The 19,903-nt window shown below is 42.6% G+C and overlaps 3 protein-coding genes across 3 annotated transcripts; 2 read left to right on the top strand and 1 right to left on the bottom strand.

Annotated features, from left to right (window-relative positions):
* Nucleotides 1-3,375: 3,375 nt before the first annotated feature.
* eif6 (eukaryotic translation initiation factor 6) lies at nucleotides 3,376-8,345 on the top strand. The gene is made up of 7 exons (XM_061069468.1): nucleotides 3,376-3,433; nucleotides 3,660-3,792; nucleotides 5,489-5,574; nucleotides 5,760-5,935; nucleotides 6,097-6,273; nucleotides 6,359-6,543; nucleotides 7,745-8,345. The coding sequence occupies exons 2-7, from the start codon at nucleotides 3,686-3,688 to the stop codon at nucleotides 7,752-7,754; spliced, it is 741 nt and encodes a 246-aa protein (XP_060925451.1). The 5' UTR covers nucleotides 3,376-3,433; nucleotides 3,660-3,685; the 3' UTR covers nucleotides 7,755-8,345.
* Nucleotides 8,346-10,718: 2,373 nt separating this feature from the next.
* On the bottom strand, nucleotides 10,719-15,995 carry map1lc3a (microtubule-associated protein 1 light chain 3 alpha). The gene is made up of 4 exons (XM_061069655.1): nucleotides 15,835-15,995; nucleotides 13,172-13,227; nucleotides 12,175-12,281; nucleotides 10,719-10,894 (listed from the first exon to the last, which is right to left on the bottom strand). Exons 1-4 carry the CDS (start codon nucleotides 15,872-15,874, stop codon nucleotides 10,732-10,734), a joined length of 366 nt encoding a protein of 121 aa, XP_060925638.1. The 5' UTR covers nucleotides 15,875-15,995; the 3' UTR covers nucleotides 10,719-10,731.
* Nucleotides 15,996-17,628: 1,633 nt separating this feature from the next.
* On the top strand, nucleotides 17,629-19,014 carry LOC133000185 (nuclear factor 7, brain-like). Its single transcript, XM_061070049.1, has one exon. It carries the CDS (start codon nucleotides 17,629-17,631, stop codon nucleotides 19,012-19,014), a length of 1,386 nt encoding a protein of 461 aa, XP_060926032.1.
* Nucleotides 19,015-19,903: the final 889 nt, after the last annotated feature.

Genomic DNA, 19,903 nt, shown 5'->3' with positions numbered 1-19,903 from the left:
TCCTCCTGTCGATCAAAAATGAAGCCAAAATATCTCTGATCCCAACTACTAACATGGAGGAGGCGAGATTTCTGAATTATACTGCAACCAGCCAGCAAGGGGCGATCAAGATGATATGGCTTCACTTTTGAGGAGCAGCCATGTCGTCCATTTTTACCTACAGATGATGGTAAAATGATACGTAAACAGCTTTAAGTGCATTTTGTACATTTAATTGTTGTAAAAATTGAGTCCTGCAGCGTCAAAACTTTTCTCGGCTAAAATCAAAACTATAAATATAGATGACAAATAAAGTCGTCACGTGTCGCCTGTTGCAGATGAAGCTGCAGTTCGACCCCCATGCCAGCAGAGGCAGCAGAACAACGTACTCTCTGTGTGTGTGTTTGTGTGTTCCGGACCACTGGCAGGAGCAGTCGGTGGGCTCCTGGTTGTGTAGCTGACCCAGGTTGCGTTGCCGCTGCAGTAGAGCTGCACCGAGCGCCGCTGCAGATATGTGTTAATATAAACCATATTGATATTATATATCATTTTATACAATAATATTGTCTTTTGCACACTGTCTACATATTCTTACACTCATAGTATATTATATTATCTATTGTATAGTCAAATACTTATATTTATACCTCTACTATATATCATATCATATTATATCATACTCTTTGTATATTCTTGTAAATACACATATTTATACATGGTATTGGCATGGCATGGTTTATCCGCCAATTATTTTCTTTTTTCCTGTTCTGCAGCATTATTTTCTTTTTTCCTGTTCTGCAGCAGTCAGCAACAGACTTTCACAAAATAAAAGCCTGACTTTCACAATAAAACAATAAATAATCAAACCTGAGTGAATGCGAGATAAAATAATTAATCGAGTTAACTCGAGTTAACTCCATTGAAACGAGTTAACTTGCCCAGCCCTAATATTTATATATCATATTTTATTGTATTCAAATATACCGGCTGCTATGACGACTTAATTTGAATAAAGTAATCTATCTATCTATCTATCTATCTATCTATCTATCTATCTATCTATCTATCTATCTATCTATCTATCTATCTATCTATCTATCTATCTATCTATCTATCTATCTATCTATCTATCTATCTATCTATCTATCTATCTATCTATCTATCTATCTATCTATCTATCCATCCATCCATCCACCCACCCACCCACCCACCCACCCACCCACCCACCCACCCACCCATCCATCCATCCATCCATCCATCCATCCATCCATCCATCCATCCATCCATCCATCTATCTATCTATCTATCTATCTATCTATCTATCTATCTATCTATCCTTTAAATGATGACGTCCTCAACTGGTCTGTGCTCAACATGCAGTCTGTATATTTCCTAGTTTCTTTATATTCTCTTTTAATTTCTGTTTAAATGCTTCTTTCTGGTATTGTCTAATGTTGCTTTGACAATTCGTTATGATGCCTCTTTGTATGTCATGAAAAGTACTTTGAATTGCCTCGTTGAAATATGATATACAAATAAACTGTGGGTAATTTTAGCTTTGAATTGAAATTGTTTGTATTATTCTTTATTAGTATTATTACTATTATACTTATTATTATTATTATTGATATTATTGATGAAACTTGGCCACTGAATGCAAAGCAGCGAAAAATAAGTCAGAGTGATACATCTGGCTTTAAGCACTACACCCACTCTTTGTCTCCTCCTCTACCCCCCCCCCCCCCCCCCCCCACCAGCGGCAGTGACGTCACACAGGTGGCGAGCTAATGGAGGCGACAACAAACAAGACGTCAAGCCGAGCGGGCGACGTGATTGGCTGAGAGAGCGGAGCTGCACGAGGACAGAGGAGGAAGGAGACAGCTCCTGTTGCTATGCAGGTTTATTACGAGGAGGAGATTCACACACACACTGAGCACACACACACACACATTCATATACACACACACACATTCATTCACACACACACACACACACACACATTCATCCACACACACACTGAGCACAAACACACACACACATTCATTCACACACACACACACACACACATTCACACACATACACACACACACACACTGAGCACAAACACACACACACATTCATTCACACACACACACTCACACACATTCATAGACACACACACACACACACTGAGCACACAAACACACGCACATTCACAAACTCACACACACACTGAGCACAAACACACACACATTCATTCACACACGTACACACACATTCACACACTCACAAACGCACAAACACACACTGAGCACAAACACACACACATTCACACACACACACACACACACTGAGCACAGCAGGGATATCATCAGATCATCAGCTGTTGTTTATATTTTTATTGGGATTCTCTTCTTTTATTTTAACTTCTTGTTTTTATTTTGTCTCTTATTTTCTTCACTTGTCAGAAAACGTTATTATGAGTGAGAAGAGAAGTAAAGAGTTATTTTGATTCAGCACTTTGAAATAAAAACTAGAATATCACTAGATCGTATTCCTCCCACTGTCTTCCTTTAAAAATAATCTAATGTTTTTGGTTCATTCAACTGTTTATGTTTCTATTCTCACGTTATTTAATCATGACAGCTGTAGTTACTACTTTTTCCCACTTTAATTAATAAAGTATTATTTTATTTAGCTGCTTGTGACAGATGTGCAGATCTTTTAATAAAGTTGATGAATGACAGCGAGGACCAGTGTGATCATAGTTTTCTAATGAAGTGTTTTTTACTGGAGAAGATTTCAGTGAATTTAGTGATGATAAAATTATGAAATTTAATTTTTATAAACAATAAATTAAATGACACATAATGCAACGTGTGTAAGAACAATTACAGGTCAGTGATTCACTGATCTAAATTATATTCGTTTTTTTATAGTTAAAGATTAAAAAATAAGCAGAGTTCTAATGAGATATTTTAATAGTATTATATTAAATATAACTTATATAATTGATATTTTAAAAATGTTTTAATAAAAAAAAATCCAAACTCGAATTGTTATAAAAACAGATGATACCGATATAAACGTTTATAGATTAAAACATAATCTGAGTTTTAATGAGATATTTTAATGTGATAAGAATCTGAATCAGAATTATTTTAATTCCCAAGTATATTTACACATACAGGAAATTGCCTTGGTGTTAATCTAGGATATTTTTACTTTAAATACATTAAATACTTCTTTATTTAAATTAAAGATGTATCATATATAGATGAAAACAGATGTGGAGTTTAAAGGGAATGTTTGTAATTAATTTTAAGCTTCAGTAAAATCCCAACGTAAAGTGTTGTCGTTAAATTGTCGCTGTTTTCTGACGCACGTCCCTACGTCATCGCGTCATCCGGAAGCGGAAGTGCACACGTGCGGTAGCAGGGAGACACCACGCTCGAGATCCACTGAACCTTCTCCGGTGAGTTCTACTGTTTCCTTTGAAGCTCCGGAGCCTTTGATCGGTTCCAGGTCGGACAAGTCCTGGTGGAGCGGAACCGGAAGCGGGTCCTCGTGTCTCCGGGTCCCGGTGTCCCCGGGTCCTCGTGTCCCGTTGTCCCGGTGTCCCGGTGTCTCCAGCTCGGGTCTCACGCTGGTTTCCAAACGCTTTGATCTTGTCTGACGCGCTTTGATCTTTGTGTCTCCAGCCTCGCAGCGAAGCCTCGTGTTCATCATGGCCGTCAGAGCCTCGTTCGAGAAGAACAATGAGATCGGCTGCTTCGCCAAACTCACCAACACCTACTGCCTGGTGGCGATAGGAGGCTCCGAGAACTTCTACAGGTGAGAGGGTCTCTGGAGCAGATCACACACATCAGTCAGTCAATCATCTGATCAGTCATCAATCAATCAATCAATCAATCATCTGATCAGTCAGAGGAGGTCAGGAGGTCAGGAGCTCAGGTCTGCGTTTCAAAACCAAAACAGTCCAACACACTTTCAGCTGCATCACTTTTAAAGTTCTACAGCATCACTGTTGGTAAATGTCTCCTAATATATATACATAATATATATATTTGATAATATAACACACTAGACGAGATGACACATGTTCCAGGAACCTCCTCATGTATATGAAATACTTTGACATAGTGTCTGGTTTTGTGCACTTCTTATAAATTGTGACACAAGAGAAATGTCTGAGAACTATATCAAACCTGCATTAAGGTTATGATTACCATGACAACACAGAATATATGATCTTAATGGGATCATATATTCCCCCCGCCGGCAGTTTGCTGTGGAACCATTTGAGAACCACTGCTCCAAACAAGCCTGGTCCTAGAATGTATGATCCCATATAGTTTATACAATACAGTTAATATTGCATTACTTAATCATAAACTCATAATAAATGTGTTAGTAGTCTCTGTCTGTGTATTTACTCTGAGCACTTTACCTTTTAATATATAGAGTATTCACGATATCTACACTGATGAGCCACAACATGAAACCTATGATTGGTTGTGATGTCACATGATGACAGTAAATATATAAATCATAGAAACTGGGACTTCCTGGCATCCAGGCGTGAAACTGAGCAGGAAACAGTGTAGTTTGTGTTTTATGGGAAAATTAATCTCAAATATATTGAAATATAAAAGTTCCAGCTCAGCTGTTTATCTTAAAGAAGTCAGTGAACCTGGTAAACTCCACCTGTGGACGGATAAATCAAAAGTAGCTCAATTCCGTAGTGAGGATAGAGAAACAGAGAGAACGACACAGGAGATGATTCCAGAGAATTATGAACCTGCTGTGGTTCAATGAGGTTCAGCAGCAGCAGTAACACAAGACAGCATTGATATACACTACATACGAACACACATGACACAAACCAAAATGGTTGCAAAACCCTATTAACAACAAGGTTCAATTTACATTAACTGTGTTATGATTTCAAATCTGTAATATCAGTAATTAGCTGCTTCACTGTGAGTGAAACAATTCAACAAAGTGAAGAAAGAATAAAAGGGGGTTCAGAAACACTCAATCTGTATTTCTATCATCATTTCATATTTCTGACTTTTATTAAAAATATCTACACTGATGAGCCACAACACAAAACCTGTGATTGGTTGTGATGTCATGTGATGACGACAGTAAATACATAAATCATAGAAGCAGGGACTTCCTGGGACTAACTGAGCAGGAAACAGTGTAGTTTGTGTTTAATATATAAATATCTCTCAAATATACTGAAATAAAAAAGTTTATCTTGAAGAAGTCAGTGAACCAGATAAACTCCACCTGTGGACGGATAAATCAAAAGTAGCTCAATTCCGTAGTGAGATATCAGACCTGGCAACCCGGAGCCTCTGATGTCATCACTGGGTTCACTCCGCTGAGTCGGCCTCAGTCACATGATTCACCAGGAACAGCACCAGCTGGTGAGGAGTTGCCGTGGCGACGGCGGCTGCGTTCACTTGCAGCTCGGTGAAGAGACGCCAGTTTGACAGTGACGTGGTTTGTGTGTCTGCAGTGTGTTCGAAGGAGAGCTGTCAGAAACCATCCCGGTGGTTCACGCCTCCATCGCAGGTTGTCGCATCATCGGGAGAATGTGTGTGGGTGAGTAATGCTCTGCAGCACACACACACACACACACACAGACACACACACACACACTACCTGTCTTTACTTTTGTTGTTTTGTTGTATCTTTTTTCTTGACCTTGTCTTTTACAACCTCGTCCACATTGTGAAACACTTGTTCGTTGTTTCACTTTTTGTCGTCTTTGTGGTTCCTTTGATCAGGGAACCGTCACGGCCTCCTGGTGCCGAGCAACACCACGGACCAGGAGCTGCAGCACATCAGGAACAGTTTGCCGGACACGGTGAAGATCCAGCGAGTGGAGGAGCGGCTCTCCGCCCTCGGGAACGTCATCGCCTGCAACGACTACGTGGCGCTGGTCCACCCCGACCTCGACCGGGTGAGACACGTGAAACACACACAACATCCTTCTTATTCTTTCGTTTAAGTCTTTATTTCCTGTGTTTTTCAAAGAGCCTCGAGGATAAACTAGGTAAATAAGATGAAGTTGTGAATGTTTGTCCACTAACCACCTGGGTTGCGTCTCCTTGTCCCGCTCAGGAGACGGAGGAGATCCTGGCCGACACCCTGAAGGTGGAGGTGTTCCGTCAGACGGTGGCTGAGCAGGTCCTGGTCGGCTCCTACTGTGCGTTCAGTAACCAGGGAGGCCTGGTGCACCCCAAGACCACGATAGAAGATCAGGACGAGCTGTCCTCTCTGCTCCAAGTCCCCCTGGTGGTGAGTACCTGCTAACCGCTAACTGGCTAGCGACCACATACACACGCTTCCTGCCCCCGTGGTTAACAGCTGACTTCCTGTCCAGGCCGGCACGGTGAACCGGGGCAGCGAGGTGATCGCCGCGGGGATGGTGGTGAACGACTGGTGTGCGTTCTGCGGCCTGGACACCACCAGCACCGAGCTGTCGGTCATCGAGAGCGTGTTCCGACTCAGCGACTCGGCCCAACCCTCGGCCATCGCCACCAGCATGAGGGACTCGCTCATCGACAGGTGAGGCTCACGCTCGCTACACTCGTCTGCTTCTCACTTCCAACACATTCAGAGGTTTCTATTTCTGTCAACATCAAACCTAACAAGTCACATGTTTAATGTGACTTTTATTGTTGACACAGAAATTATTGTAACATTTGAATCCTACAAAAACCTGTGAGACGGACTCAGACATGACAAACACACAAACACTCACACACACTCTCACACCCACTTACTCTTTCACACACACTCTCTCACTCACACACACACTCTCTTACACTGACACACACTCTCTCTCACACACACACACACCCTCTTATTCTCTCACACCAACTCCAACACTCTCTCTCTCTCTTACTCATTCACTCAGTTACTCTCTAACACACACACTCTCTCACAAACACACACACTCTCACTCTCTCTTACTCTCTAACACACAAACACACACACACTCTCTTACTCTGACACACACTCTCGCACACATTCTCACACCGGCTTACTCTCTCACACACACACTCCAACACTCCCAAACTCTCACACTCTCTTACTCTGACAAACACACACTCTCAAACTCTCACTCCCTCTCTCTCACACACACACTCTCTTACTCTTTCACACACACACTCCAACACTATCACTCTCAAACTCTCACCCACACACAATCTCTCTTACTCATTCACTCTCTTACTCTCTAACACACACTCTCTCACACACACTCTCACTAACACACACACACTCTCTTACTCTCTCACACACACTCTCACACACACACTCTCTTACTCTCTAACACACACTCTCTCACACACACTCTCACTAACACACACACACTCTCTTACTCTCTCACACACACACTCCAACACTCTCACTCTCTCATTGACTCACTTACTCTCTAACACACTTACTCTCTAACACACTCTCGCTCTCTCTCTCGCTCTCGCTCTCGCTCTCGCTCTCGCTCTCTCTCTCTCGCTCTCTCTCTCTCTCTCTCTCTCTCTCTCTCTCTCACACACACACACTGTTGTGTTGTCACTGGTTTAAATTGGACGACCCGTCCTGACCTCTGTGTGGAAGCAGCTCTGAAGTCTCCTGTAATAAAACCTTCAGCTTCATGTTTCCACAGAAGAAGAAGCAGAGTTGTTGTATTTTTGTTGATCAGAAATGATCTGAGTTACTGTAACTAAGAGAAGTTAAACCGACCTCCTGTTCTCTCTCCCATCAGCATGGCCTAAGCCATCTGTCGCCGTTTCCTGCCGTGAGGAGCTGGGCTGCGATTGGCCGGGTCCGGGAAGCTCCGCCTGCTGGACTCGTTCAGACGTCACCTGCAGCTCTATGACATCATCTTCAATCTTCACTGAGGCCGCCGCCGTTTAAATATTAATCATCCGATTAGAATAAGTTCCGAGGGAAGTCGGCCGTACTGGCTCCTCTCCGCTGGTCGTTTCCTTCAGCGGCGCCGAGAGGAATCAGAGATTCAGCCTCTATTTTTAACCAGGTTGGAATTACTCCAGAAGTGAAGGTTCAAATAAAATCTAGTAAATTGTCTGTGATGAAATGTGTCAGAGCAGAGTGAGTTTCAGGCTTCAGCTGGTGCAGCGATGGCGCCCCCTGCTGGCTCGTGCCTGCTGTCACCTGAAGCTTTTGTTTTTCGTTTCCTCGCTCTCGACACATTCGCCTTAAAACTGTCGTCGGTGTTTTTTGTCGCTTCTCTCGATGAAACTGTAAGAATAGAAACTAAAGACGTTATTAACCGAGTGAATTATAAGCTTCCTCACAAAATGTATCATCTATCTTTGTCAATAAATAAAGTCACGCTCTTTTAATCTGTTGCTTTTTCTTCGGGGGGGTCAGAATGAGTTAAAACTGAAACTGAAACATTAGACTTTTAGATTTTTCTAAACATATTTGAAGATGTAAAATTGGACAATAGAAGGTTTTATTCAATACTTATATTTCATGGACTAAAACAATTACTGGGGGGGATGACCTGCACATAAATCCATCCCCATCTTCGTTGAGAGAGATGAGAACAGAAGTTTACTTTGACTTAAATGTTGACATTTAACTCTGCTGTTCACTTTGTGTTTTAAAGCTTTTATCTGGTTTATTTTTAGATAAAGATTTTAGATTTTTAAATATCAATTTCCTTGCTTTAATGCTTAAGCAGCATTAAGAGTCGACCTGCGTCCTGGAAACAATCTGAAAATTCATTAAAAGGTAAAAATATTCTCAATAGTCCTGGGCAATCTTTACTGTATTTTATATATATTGTGTCTTTTTATTACAGCTAATCACTGAAAGACAAACATCACACACTGAACGTGACGCATTAATAACCTCATGACTCCTGATGTTCAGAGGAAAGTTCAACACAGCTTCACCTGCACAAAACACCAGGAAAACACGTTAAAGGCAACTTTTTTTATTATTTACTGGCAAATGCTTTGAATAAGGTTGCATCACTGAGTCTATATACACCCCCCCATGTCAGAAAGCCTAAAGGAAACACGGATATATTGATTATATGATCGTTTATACGCACACAGTTTTTTTGTTTGTTTTAAACATACACATTTATTTTCAGTTTTTGGTTCGGGGAAAACATCGAAAAAAGGAGTCCTAAATAAAACAGTACATTTATATTTATAGCATAAAATCAATATACATTATAAAAACTGAACATGCAGTGTGTTTGTAGTGCATCGCAACCTGTGTTTGTCTAACTGAACGAAGGCGACAGACGAACAGATACAGATCTCTACAGAGAAGATACAAAAAAGAAGAATCACTCTCGTACAGCAAATCTGAAAAACAGAAGAACTCTACGACAACTCTTATATTCGGATTAATTTATGTGCAAAAGAAGCTCATTCGTTTTCCTACATTAAATACATTGTATTATGTCTAATGCTCAACTCTATGCTACCATGACACACGCAGCAATCTTACAAGCTCTGTAACACGAGGCCCAGAGGAGCCCCCCCCCCGCCCACCCCAGCAGTGGAGAAACGATGTTGACCCGGCGCCTCGGGTCACCTCAGCCTCACCGGGGTCGGGTTACGTTCTGGCGTTCGGCTCGGGCCGCCGCAGCTTTTCTCGTTATACCACACGGCGTCATGTTATTGATGCTGAAGCAGAAACACGGCGTCAGAACGAAAACGTCACATCCCAGTTCATCCCAGTTCATCTCAGTTCATCTCCCAACTCTCTCACTTGTGTATTTTCACTCGATGTTTCTACTTCTCGAGACAAACCGAGCGTTTCACTGAACGACTGATGAGAGAAGCGTTTCCCTCAAGCTTTCATTTTAAACTCTGGTTATTGATTCTCCATGTTGTGTTCGACTCGGCTTTTCTTCTGGAAGCTAAGAGATCGTGAGTGTCTCCGTCATGTTTTCCTGTGCAGAAGGTCACATACTGCCTCTACACTGCCCCTAGTGTCCATGTGTGTACTGCGTGTTGCAGATGTGTAGTGTTAGCGTCTCAGGACACGTGAGGCAGCCGTGTCCTCGGGCGTATTTGTGCTTGCAGAGCGAAAAGCTTTACAGTGAAGTGAGGCGCTGCTGTCATGTGTTGTTCAAACCCACAGGGGGCGTTATGGGACAAATATTGCACGTGTAAAAATGACTGTGGATATGAACGACGTCGCCAGGATTAAAGTAACGTGTCAGCGTGTCAGCTACTCGGTAGCTAGGAGCGAGTGGATCTGCAGGCTGACGGGAAATCTACGATTCAAACAAACTCGGACATCGTTATGAAAACACAAACTAAACTAACGCTAATATTTCAAACTAAAGACGCTAATTAAAAAAATCTAAGATGTGAGTTAAAGAAGTGAGAAACGAACGAATGGGATTTCAGAACATTAGTGACGTCACTCGGCCGAGCGTTAGATCGGATCCTGAGCGAGTTCTGTTCCTCAGAGTCTCCGACCGGTAGACTCCACTGCTCACGAAGAACTTTAACAATCAATCAATCAATCAATCAATCAATCAATCAATCAATCAATGGAGCTTTAGTGGAACTTTGGTTGTCCCACCCTTTCAAAATAAGAGACCTCAGAGGGAAAATTAAAGACTGGTTTATGACTCTGGCGACGACCTCTGGCTTTTTATAAGTCGTGATGCGTTTACTGACCAAACGATAAAAGGTGCCTCTCCCCCCCCTTTCCTCCCGCCCCCCCCCCTCCCTCCCCTCCGCCTCCCCCTCCCTAGCAGCCGAAGGTCTCCTGCGAGGCGTACACCATGTAGAGGAAGCCGTCCTCGTCCCGCTCCTGCTCGTAGATCTCGGAGATGGGCGTGGACACGGACACCATGCTGTGCTGGTTGACCAGCAGGAAGAAGGCCTGCGTCGGGTTCAGCTGCAGACGACGCCTGGTGGGGGTGCGGGGGGGGGGGGGTGACATAACAGACAGGAACAGTTACAGTGGAATTCATTTTTCAAGTTAGAGCTTTTACTTCATTCACTCTTGAGTCTCATCATGTTATTTATCTTCTGTCTTTTACTGCTTTTTGTCTATTTTTCTACTTCTATTCTCGTGAATCAACTTCTGTTTTGAAATGTGCAAAATAAATAAAGTGACTTTCAGAAAAAGGACACGTCTGGGAGCCAATCAGATCCAAACGACAGCGGCCAATGAGGGAGCGGAGACACAGAGGATCTGACCAATGGAGGAGCAGGAGACAAGTGAAGTGAAGAGTCCAGAGAGACAACGTGTGGAGACGGTTTCTGGACCAAACTGAAGCTGGAGAAGTGGATTCGGTTACAGGACGAGTCTGAGATGGTTCTTTGGATGAAGAGAGAAACTGACGCCACGTTTCTCCTCCACAGCAGGTGAGTGTTGGAGTCTCCACCCACAGGAACTCTGTGAAACATCACCTACCAGACATGTGTCTCCTCTCCAGATGGTTCCAGGAGACTCACAGGAGTTCAGGGCAGGTCTGAGAGAAGCTCCAGCCAGTGACTCAGTTTTTTAAGAACAATGTAAAACAGATGAGTGAGTTCTCTGCTGTGGCTTCACGTTTCACCTCTTCTCTTCTCTTCAGTTCCTCCTCTTTCACCTCCTCAGTCTCCTCCTCCTCACTCTTCACCTCCAGCCTTGTTCAGTCGCTTCTCGTCTGCTCCGATCTGAGTTTGGATCTAAAACCCGTCTCATCTCTGGATTCATTTTGACGGGATCTATTCACATCCCCAAGACAAGCGCCTTCACATTTCTGCCTCGTCAGCACTTTGTCTGATCACCGGCTCCTGAAGCCGACACGTGAATCCAGTGATTCTGCTGCAGGCCACGGGAAACCTTTATTAACTGCTTTGTTCTGAGAGTGAACGTTCGCTCTCAATCTGTCGTCTGTGAGCTTCGAGGGAAACAACTCGTCAGCTGCAGCCTCAGCAAAACACACACACACACACGCACACAGACGCACACACACACACGTATGGTATGGTATGTAAAGCTCCTCCAACACACATGCATTCAAACAGGCAGCTCCAAATATAAACCACATACCAAACATATACCAAAGTGAATTTAACCTACGCTGTGTGTGTGTGTGTGTGTGTGTGTGTGTGTGTGTGTGTGTGTGTGTGTGTGTGTGTGTGTGTGTGTGTGTGTGTGTGTGTGTCTGTGTGTGTGTGTGTGTGTGTGTGTGTTTACCTGATGATCTTGACCAGCTCGCTCATGTTGACGTGGTCGGGCACCAGGAACTTGGTCTTGTCCAGAACAGGTAACTGCTTCTCTCCCTTGTACCTCTCGATGATGACCTGCGGCGAGGACACAACAGGGACTCAGTACACACACTACGTGCAGTTGTGTGTTCAACTAACACAATTTTCGAAGGGATAACAAGTGAACACATCTCGGCCGATAGACTGTAAATCAAGATGGACGACGCATCTCCACCTTGTCCCACTGTCCACAGATGAAGGTAAAATATCTCAGCTACGTCATTCAGAGCCAGTCTGTATTTATATCGTTAAATAACTAATCAATCAAATATTCACACATCATAATCTGTCTCATCGCGCTTCACAGGGTGCGACAAACTTTTATTAAATTGTTTTGTTTGGTCTGTGTCCCGTCTGCGAACGTGGAGGAGGCGGGTCCCATTTGGGAGCATATTGCAATTTGTCACTGTTCACTGTTTTGGATTTTGCATTTCACTTTTTATATCTTTTATATATTTTTATATAGATATGTTTATGTCTAAATAAATGTTACGTTGTATAAATATTAGAAAAAGTGAGTAAATGAGAAGTAAATAGTGAGTAAATATATATTGTTTTTTATTTTATGTGTTTTATGTGTGGTGTATTTATTGTGTTTTAATGTTTCCATGTTCATTGTATGCACCAATAACCAGAGCAAATTCCAGGTAGGTGTAAACCTACTTGGCAATAAATAAATACCTTCTGATTCTGATTCTGATTGTGTTGTTGATCTTTATTTACAGTCTGTGGCTCATTCCTTCGTGAAACTGCTCATTTTTACTTTTGCTCCTCGGTAAATAATGTAGTCTTATCTCAACAAACACATTTAACACAAAACTGTGTGTTTCCAGTCTTTACACGGAGCTGTGTGTGTGTGTGTGTGTGTGTGTGTGTGTGTGTGTGTGTGTGTGTGTGTGTGTGTGTGTGTGTGATCAGCAGCTTACAGGGATCTTGTTGGGGTGCTGCTCACGGATCTGCTGCACCTCTTTGCACCGGTCAGCTGGGGACAGGAAATCAAAAGAGCACATTTTTAAATAACCAGCGACTTTCCACCAACATTCTGTGTTTCACCCGAGATCCGAGTGATGCATGAACTCAGAGAAACACATCAACATGAGGTTTCTCTGTGAGGAGACACCGCTCAGCTCTATAATGTGTGTAACGTCCACGTCTCTCTGAGCTGTTCCTGCCTCCATCACCTTCTGATGATGTGTGTGAATGTGATAAATCACTAACATGTGCGATAAACACGCAGATTAACAAGCGTTTTGATGAGACTTTCCAGTTTGTGTTCTCCGTTTGTTTCCCTTCTTTCTTTTCACATGAACATCTTGATCTTTGTGGTCTGAATTTACCTTTTTCACATCTTTGTATATAATTTGTGTATTTGTTCATGTCTCCTTGAATTCCAGCTGCAGTAATCCTGTGTTTCCTGCACCTGCTTGAGCTGGATGGTTTCACCAGTGAGCTCTGCAGCACACGCTTCCCTGTGTGAGCTGCTACACACACAACTGTGTGAGCTGCTACACACACAGCTGTGTGAGCTGCTACACACACAGCTGTGTGTTCACCAGGAGCTCAGAGCTCACAGTGAATGGTTCTTTGTTGAGGTCCGAGGATGTTTTCTCTCCTCACAGTGGGAATTATACTTAATTATTACTAGAATATTAGGATACCACCACACTACTGAGTTTCTGTTTGAAATCACATTCATTCTGCTACTTTACAGATGGAGTTAGATTCTGTATTTTAACAACGGTGCAACTGTTTACACGAGCAGGAGACGAGATATTAATCATTCACTTGTTTGTGTACACATGCATCCCCAGTGTACGTGAGGCACCAGGGAACTAGTCTAGTTTGTTATTTAGTAAATAACTAGTAAATAAATTCACACAACATAAATATAGAAATGTGAAAATGTGTGAGATGTGGTAAAACCAGAAACGGCTTATTGGAAACACCCAAATCTAAGAGAAGAAATAAAATACTAACCTACAATGACTTAAATCCAGGTTATATATTAGTATACATAGTAAATAAATCAACTTTATTATTATTATTAAAAGAAGGATTTAGAATCTTATAAATCCAGAAAAAAACAGATAAATACTGAGTGTCTGCATTAACTATGGAGGAAACCACAGCTACCAGTTAGAAAGTGGTTGAACCACAGGTCAGGGCCGGTTATGATTTCATATTATCTCTGTCATGTGACAGCAAACAGGTGAACAAGGCTGGTGACTCACAGCTGATCACAGCTCGCTTCATACCAAGGTTATAACCAGATGGTTGAAAAGTCCCATGTGTCTGTCTCATGTGTCCCTGCACAGTCCCATATGTCTCTGTATAGTCCAATGTGTGTCTGCATAGTCATATGTCTCTGTTTGGTCCCATATGTATTTGTATAGTCCCATATGTCTCTGTATAGTCCCATATGTCTTTGTTTGGTCTCATGTGTCCCTGCACAGTCCCATATGTCTCTATATAGTCTCATATGTATTTGTATAGTCCCATATGTCTTTGTTTGGTCTCATGTGTCCCTGCACAGTCCCATATGTCTCTATATAGTCTCATGTGTCTCTGTATAGTCCCATATGTCTTTGTTTGGTCTCATGTGTCCCTGCACAGTCCCATATGTCTCTATGTAGTCTCTGTATAGTCCCATATGTCTCTGCATGGTCTCAAATGTCTCCGTTTGGTCCCATATGTATTTGTATAGTCCCATATGTCTCTGTTTGGTCCCATATGTATTTGTTTAGTCCCATATGTCTCTGTTTGGTCCCATATGTCTCTGCATGGTCCCATATGTCTCTGCATGGTCCCATATGTCTCTGTATAGTCCCATATGTCTCTGTATAGTCCCATATGTCTCTGTATAGTCCCATATGTCTCTGTTTGGTCCCATATGTCTCTGCATGGTCTCAAATGTCTCTGTATAGTCCCATATGTCTCTGCATGATCCCATATGTATTTGTATAGTCCCATGTGTCTCTGTATAGTCCCATTATGCAATGAGCAGTCTAGGCTCCTCCCCCTGACCAGAATAAGGGGCCCTGGCTTGGTGTCATGTTACCACAGACATCACTGACCACGTGTTGAGGGATCATGTGTCAGCACATGTTGTTTTCCTCTGAGGAACTCGAACCTGTGAACTGCTTCGTGGCCAACCCGGCTCCTGAGGCTGTTGTGTCAAAGCAGGCCATGCTAACTGAGCTAGCATCCAGCCTGATGACGCTACCGTGTCAGAATCTACTGGTTAACAACACTGTCCAGGACGTGAAGGACATTCATCTACACTTTATTTAATGTTATTAATGTTAGTTATTGCTCCAGAGCTGCGTCACTTTCTGTCCAAATACATGATAATTCTTTAAATGTCTCCTCCAGAGGCTGGTGAGTGAGGATCTGATTCACTACACTCGGTCCCAGTCGTTGACAGACCGACAACCAGGTGACAGACATGTACACAACATGTACACAACATGTAAACAACATGTAACTGGAGCTAAGCTAGGTGGCTAACAGGCCGACTAGCTGCTCGGCTCCCCGCTCCGCGGCCGCTTCCGGGCGGATCACCCCGCCGCGCGGCCCCGGTGGATCTTACCGAAGGTCCGCCTCTGCTTGAAGGGCCTGTCGGACGGCATCTCTCGGCCGGGGGTCTCGGTGGGGGTCGCTGGATGCTCCGGAGCCGCTGCTGAGGAACTCGCTGAGCAGTGTTCGATTCCCAGATGACTCTGAAGACAAATCTGCTCCCGACAAACAAAGCGAGCCCACCCAGCGGTGACGTCATGCGCTGCAGTTAAAGGGGACGTTCATCGAGTTTGACGGATTTCGCAGTTCTGCAGTTATAAACTCTCATTACCAGTTTACACTCTTATAAACTCTCATTACCAGTTTACACTCTTATAAACTCTCATTACCAGTTTACACTCTTATAAACTCTCATTACCAGTTTACACTCTTATAAACGGTTAATGACAGTTTACACTCTTATAAAACGATTATTAACAGTTTGCACTCTTAAAAACGGTTAATAACAGTTTACGCTCACCCACAGACACAACAGACACGCAATGCACAAGAAAAGACACAATGATCAAATACAGACACAGTTAATGGACAAAGAAATGACCCAAACCAACCAAAAAAACACACATTGCCATAACAGACACTCAACATAGACACAACTAAAAAAAGAGGCAAAATTGACCCAAAAAAGACACACAATGACCAAGAAAAGCACACAATTCAAAAAAAGACCAGATAACGGACCAACAGGAACAGGAATCAACCAACATGACCGACATGACGTACATCGTCCAAAATATAGAGAAAACTGAACAAAATGACAAACTGTTCAAGACTGTTTTTTAGGGCCCGAGCACTGACATCAAAGGTCAGGTGAGACCCTATTGAAATTGTAAGGATTGTTATTATTATTATTATTATTCAGGCAAATGAATTGGCTTTTTGACGGGCTTTACCATGCTCAAATTCTTCCCAAAATTTGCAGAAAGTTAGAAACTGGTGAAAATGTACACATTCTGGAGGAATTTTCAATGGGCCTCGCAAAATGGCTCTACAGTGCCCCCCCCGAGACCCCCGGAACGTGTTCACATTGACCGATCTTCACAAAAATCGATAAACAGGTGTATCATGTCCAGACAAGCAAAAAAGTACTAAGTGCAATTGGAAAAACGCAACAGGAAGCCTGCTGTTTTGCATTTAGTGGCCATTTTGGCCATATTTCCCATTTTTACTTTGAGGTACTTCTACCAGAGCGTTCATCAGGTCAACTTCAAATTGAGATGAGTGTCATCACAAGAAGATGCAAGATGGGGATACAAAGTTATTCAAAGATCGATTTTTCGTCACACGTTGTGACCGTTGCGTGGCGTCAAAGTTTGATTACACGCCATTAAAGCACAAGGTTCTGTATCGCGGACCAGGAATCCTTTGATGCTGAACCGTGAACAACAACTCCACTCCTGCAGTGACAGTGTCAGTGGTCATAGATCAAAGGAATCTTTATGTCTTGTATTAAATATGTTTCTGACAGCCACAATTACTGAATGCCCAAAGTCACACTGTATAATTGTGTCACACCTAAGGTATAATAATCACGACAAAATATACAATCATTTGATGATGTCATACTTTTTACTGCACTCACATTCAAATTAATGAGAAAACTTGAGCTGATTTGAATTTATAAAACCATCTTTTAATTTTCTGACAATGTGTCCATTTGTTTGCACTTTGCTTCTGTTTCTTTAAAAAGACTTCAGCACGTCACAGACTCAACAAACACCTCGACTCAGACAGGAAGTGAACCTCAGAGAAGTTCGTGGAGCTGTGACTGACTGACTGTCTGTTTCCAGCTTCACCTGGAGACTCAATGGCTTCCAGATTAGAAGAAGATCTCTGCTGTCCCGTCTGCCATGATGTCTTCACAGATCCTGTTGTCCTGTTATGTAGCCACAGCTTCTGTAAAGACTGTGTGGAGAGCTGGTGGAAAGAAAAAGAAGTAAAAAAGTGTCCACTTTGTAAGAGAAGATCTTCAAAGGAACAACCACCTGTTAGCCTGGTGTTGAAGAACCTGTGTGAGACCTTCTTACAGGAGAGAGGTCAGAGCTCTTCACCTGCTCTCTGCAGTCTGCACTCAGAGAAACTCAGACTCTTCTGTCTGGACCATCAGCAGCCAGTGTGTGTCATCTGCAGAGATTCAGAAAAACACACCAACCACAGATTCAGACCCATCGATGAAGCTGCACAACAACACAAGAAGCTGCTTCAGGAAACTCTGGAGCTCTTGAAGAAGAAGTTACAGTGTTTTGAACGTGTTAAAGTAGAGTTTGAACAAACAGCAGAACACATTAAGGTCCAGGCCGGACTCACAGAGACAAAGATCAAGGAGCAGTTTAAAAAGCTTCATCAGTTTCTGGAGGAGGAAGAGGAGGCCAGGATGGCTTCACTGAGGGAGGAAGAGGAGCAGAAGAGTCAGAGGATGAAGAAAAAGATTGAGTCTCTGAGCAGAGACATAACGGCTCTTTCAGACACAATCAGAACCACAGAGGACGAGCTGAGAGCTGAAGACGTCTCGTTCCTGCTCAACTACAAGGCTGCAGTGGAACGAGTCCAGCAGCGCCCCCTGCTGGATGATCCACAGCTGGCCTCAGGAGCTCTGATAGACGAGGCCAAACATCTGGGCAACCTGAGCTTCAACATCTGGAACAAGATGAAGGACTTGGTTTCCTACAGTCCTGTGGTTCTGGACCCAAACTCTGCTCATCCAGAACTCATCCTGTCTGAAGATCTGACCAGTTTGAGAGGAGGAGAGAAACAGAAGCTTCCTGACAATCCAGAGAGGTTTGATGATTACTGCGAAGTCCTGGGATGTGAAGGTTTTAACTCAGGGACTCACAGCTGGGACGTCCTGGTTGGAGACAATACTTTGTGGTCACTGGGTGTAAAAGCAGAGCCTGTCCAGAGGAAGGGAAAGGATCTGTCTGCATTTTGGATCATATGGTTCCATGAAGGTAAATACTACACAGAGTCACCTTCAGGATCATCTGTTCTCTCTGTGCAGAAGATCCAGAGGATCAGAGTGAAACTGGACTGGAACAGAGGAGAACTGTCGTTCTCTGATCCTGATACTAACAAACACATTCACACCTTCAAACACACTTTCACTCAGAAGATGTTTCCATTCTTTTGCACTATAGGTCACCCAGTGAAGCTGTTACCAGTGAAAGTCTCTGTGACGCTTGATCAGAGCCGTTAGAGATAAAAATTGTATTCATCATGTTTATTTCTTCAAGAGAAATCTGCTGAATTTAAATATTAAACTCGTTATTTCTAAAGCTTTGTTTATTTCTCCTTTTACTTCTCACTCATTTTTATTTCTCCAGTCGACTTTTCCACGTGTGTAAAAAAAATATTTCATTATTTTCTGATCTTTGTATTTGGTTTGTTTTTTATTTCCATGGAAAATATTTTCTATCATTTAGATTTTGTGTGGATCCATGAAGTCGAGGAAACTGATGAAGATCCACATAAAAACACATTTATCAATCACAGCTGATCATTGTTTACATTCAACAAACTTTATTAAAACTCACACATGAGACATGATTCGTGTTTAATCACATAAAGTCTGTTCAGGGGCGTCGTTAGGCTGAAGCCCCCCTAAAATGTTCTTCAGCCCCCCCCAAATAATTATTGGGATTTTTTTTTTTTTTTTTTTTAAGTAAACTATTGTTTTACACATGGACAAGTTATTTATAACTCTAACATGCTACATATGTGAGTGCGTTTCTGGTTTGTATGTTTTCTCCCCCTTCAAATTACAATCCAACAGCCTCTCATCATACTTAACAATAAAAGACCGGGCACTAGGACCTTGGGGAGTCTGCATCGCTGCTGCGCTGGCTTTCTCACTCTGCCAAGTAACGTCTCTCATCAAGACAGCAGGATTACAGCCAAGGAGTTTAGCTCATAGTAAATGATGCACGGAGGGAAATTGTAAGTACAGGTAGTTACAGAATGTGGCTATCTGTAGTTGTTAACGATTGTTACCTGCTTAAATTTAGGTTTACTTGTTTCACTTATTTCTCTTGTACTTTAACTTCCTCTCGGTCTGTCTACATGACAATAAACCAGATTCTGAAGAG

The sequence above is a fragment of the Limanda limanda genome, chromosome 4 (assembly GCF_963576545.1).
Source record: "Limanda limanda chromosome 4, fLimLim1.1, whole genome shotgun sequence".
In the NCBI taxonomy this organism is placed as follows: domain Eukaryota; kingdom Metazoa; phylum Chordata; class Actinopteri; order Pleuronectiformes; family Pleuronectidae; genus Limanda; species Limanda limanda.
Note: the sequence above shows the minus strand (reverse complement) of the source record. Positions and strands in the feature narration are given on the sequence as shown.

Coding starts and splice junctions, on each gene's coding strand:
- eif6 (XM_061069468.1), top strand. CDS start 3,686: ATGGCCGTCAGAGCCTCGTTCGAGAAGAACAATGAGATCGGCTGCTTC. Junction 3,793..5,488: donor GGCTCCGAGAACTTCTACAG/GTGAGAGGGTCT, acceptor GTGTGTCTGCAG/TGTGTTCGAAGGAGAGCTGT. Junction 6,274..6,358: donor TGCTCCAAGTCCCCCTGGTG/GTGAGTACCTGC, acceptor CTTCCTGTCCAG/GCCGGCACGGTGAACCGGGG.
- map1lc3a (XM_061069655.1), bottom strand. CDS start 15,874: ATGCCGTCCGACAGGCCCTTCAAGCAGAGGCGGACCTTCG. Junction 12,282..13,171: donor AGCACCCCAACAAGATCCCT/GTAAGCTGCTGA, acceptor TCCTCGCCGCAG/GTCATCATCGAGAGGTACAA. Junction 10,895..12,174: donor GAGCTGGTCAAGATCATCAG/GTAAACACACAC, acceptor CACCCCCACCAG/GCGTCGTCTGCAGCTGAACC.
- LOC133000185 (XM_061070049.1), top strand. CDS start 17,629: ATGGCTTCCAGATTAGAAGAAGATCTCTGCTGTCCCGTCTGCCATGAT.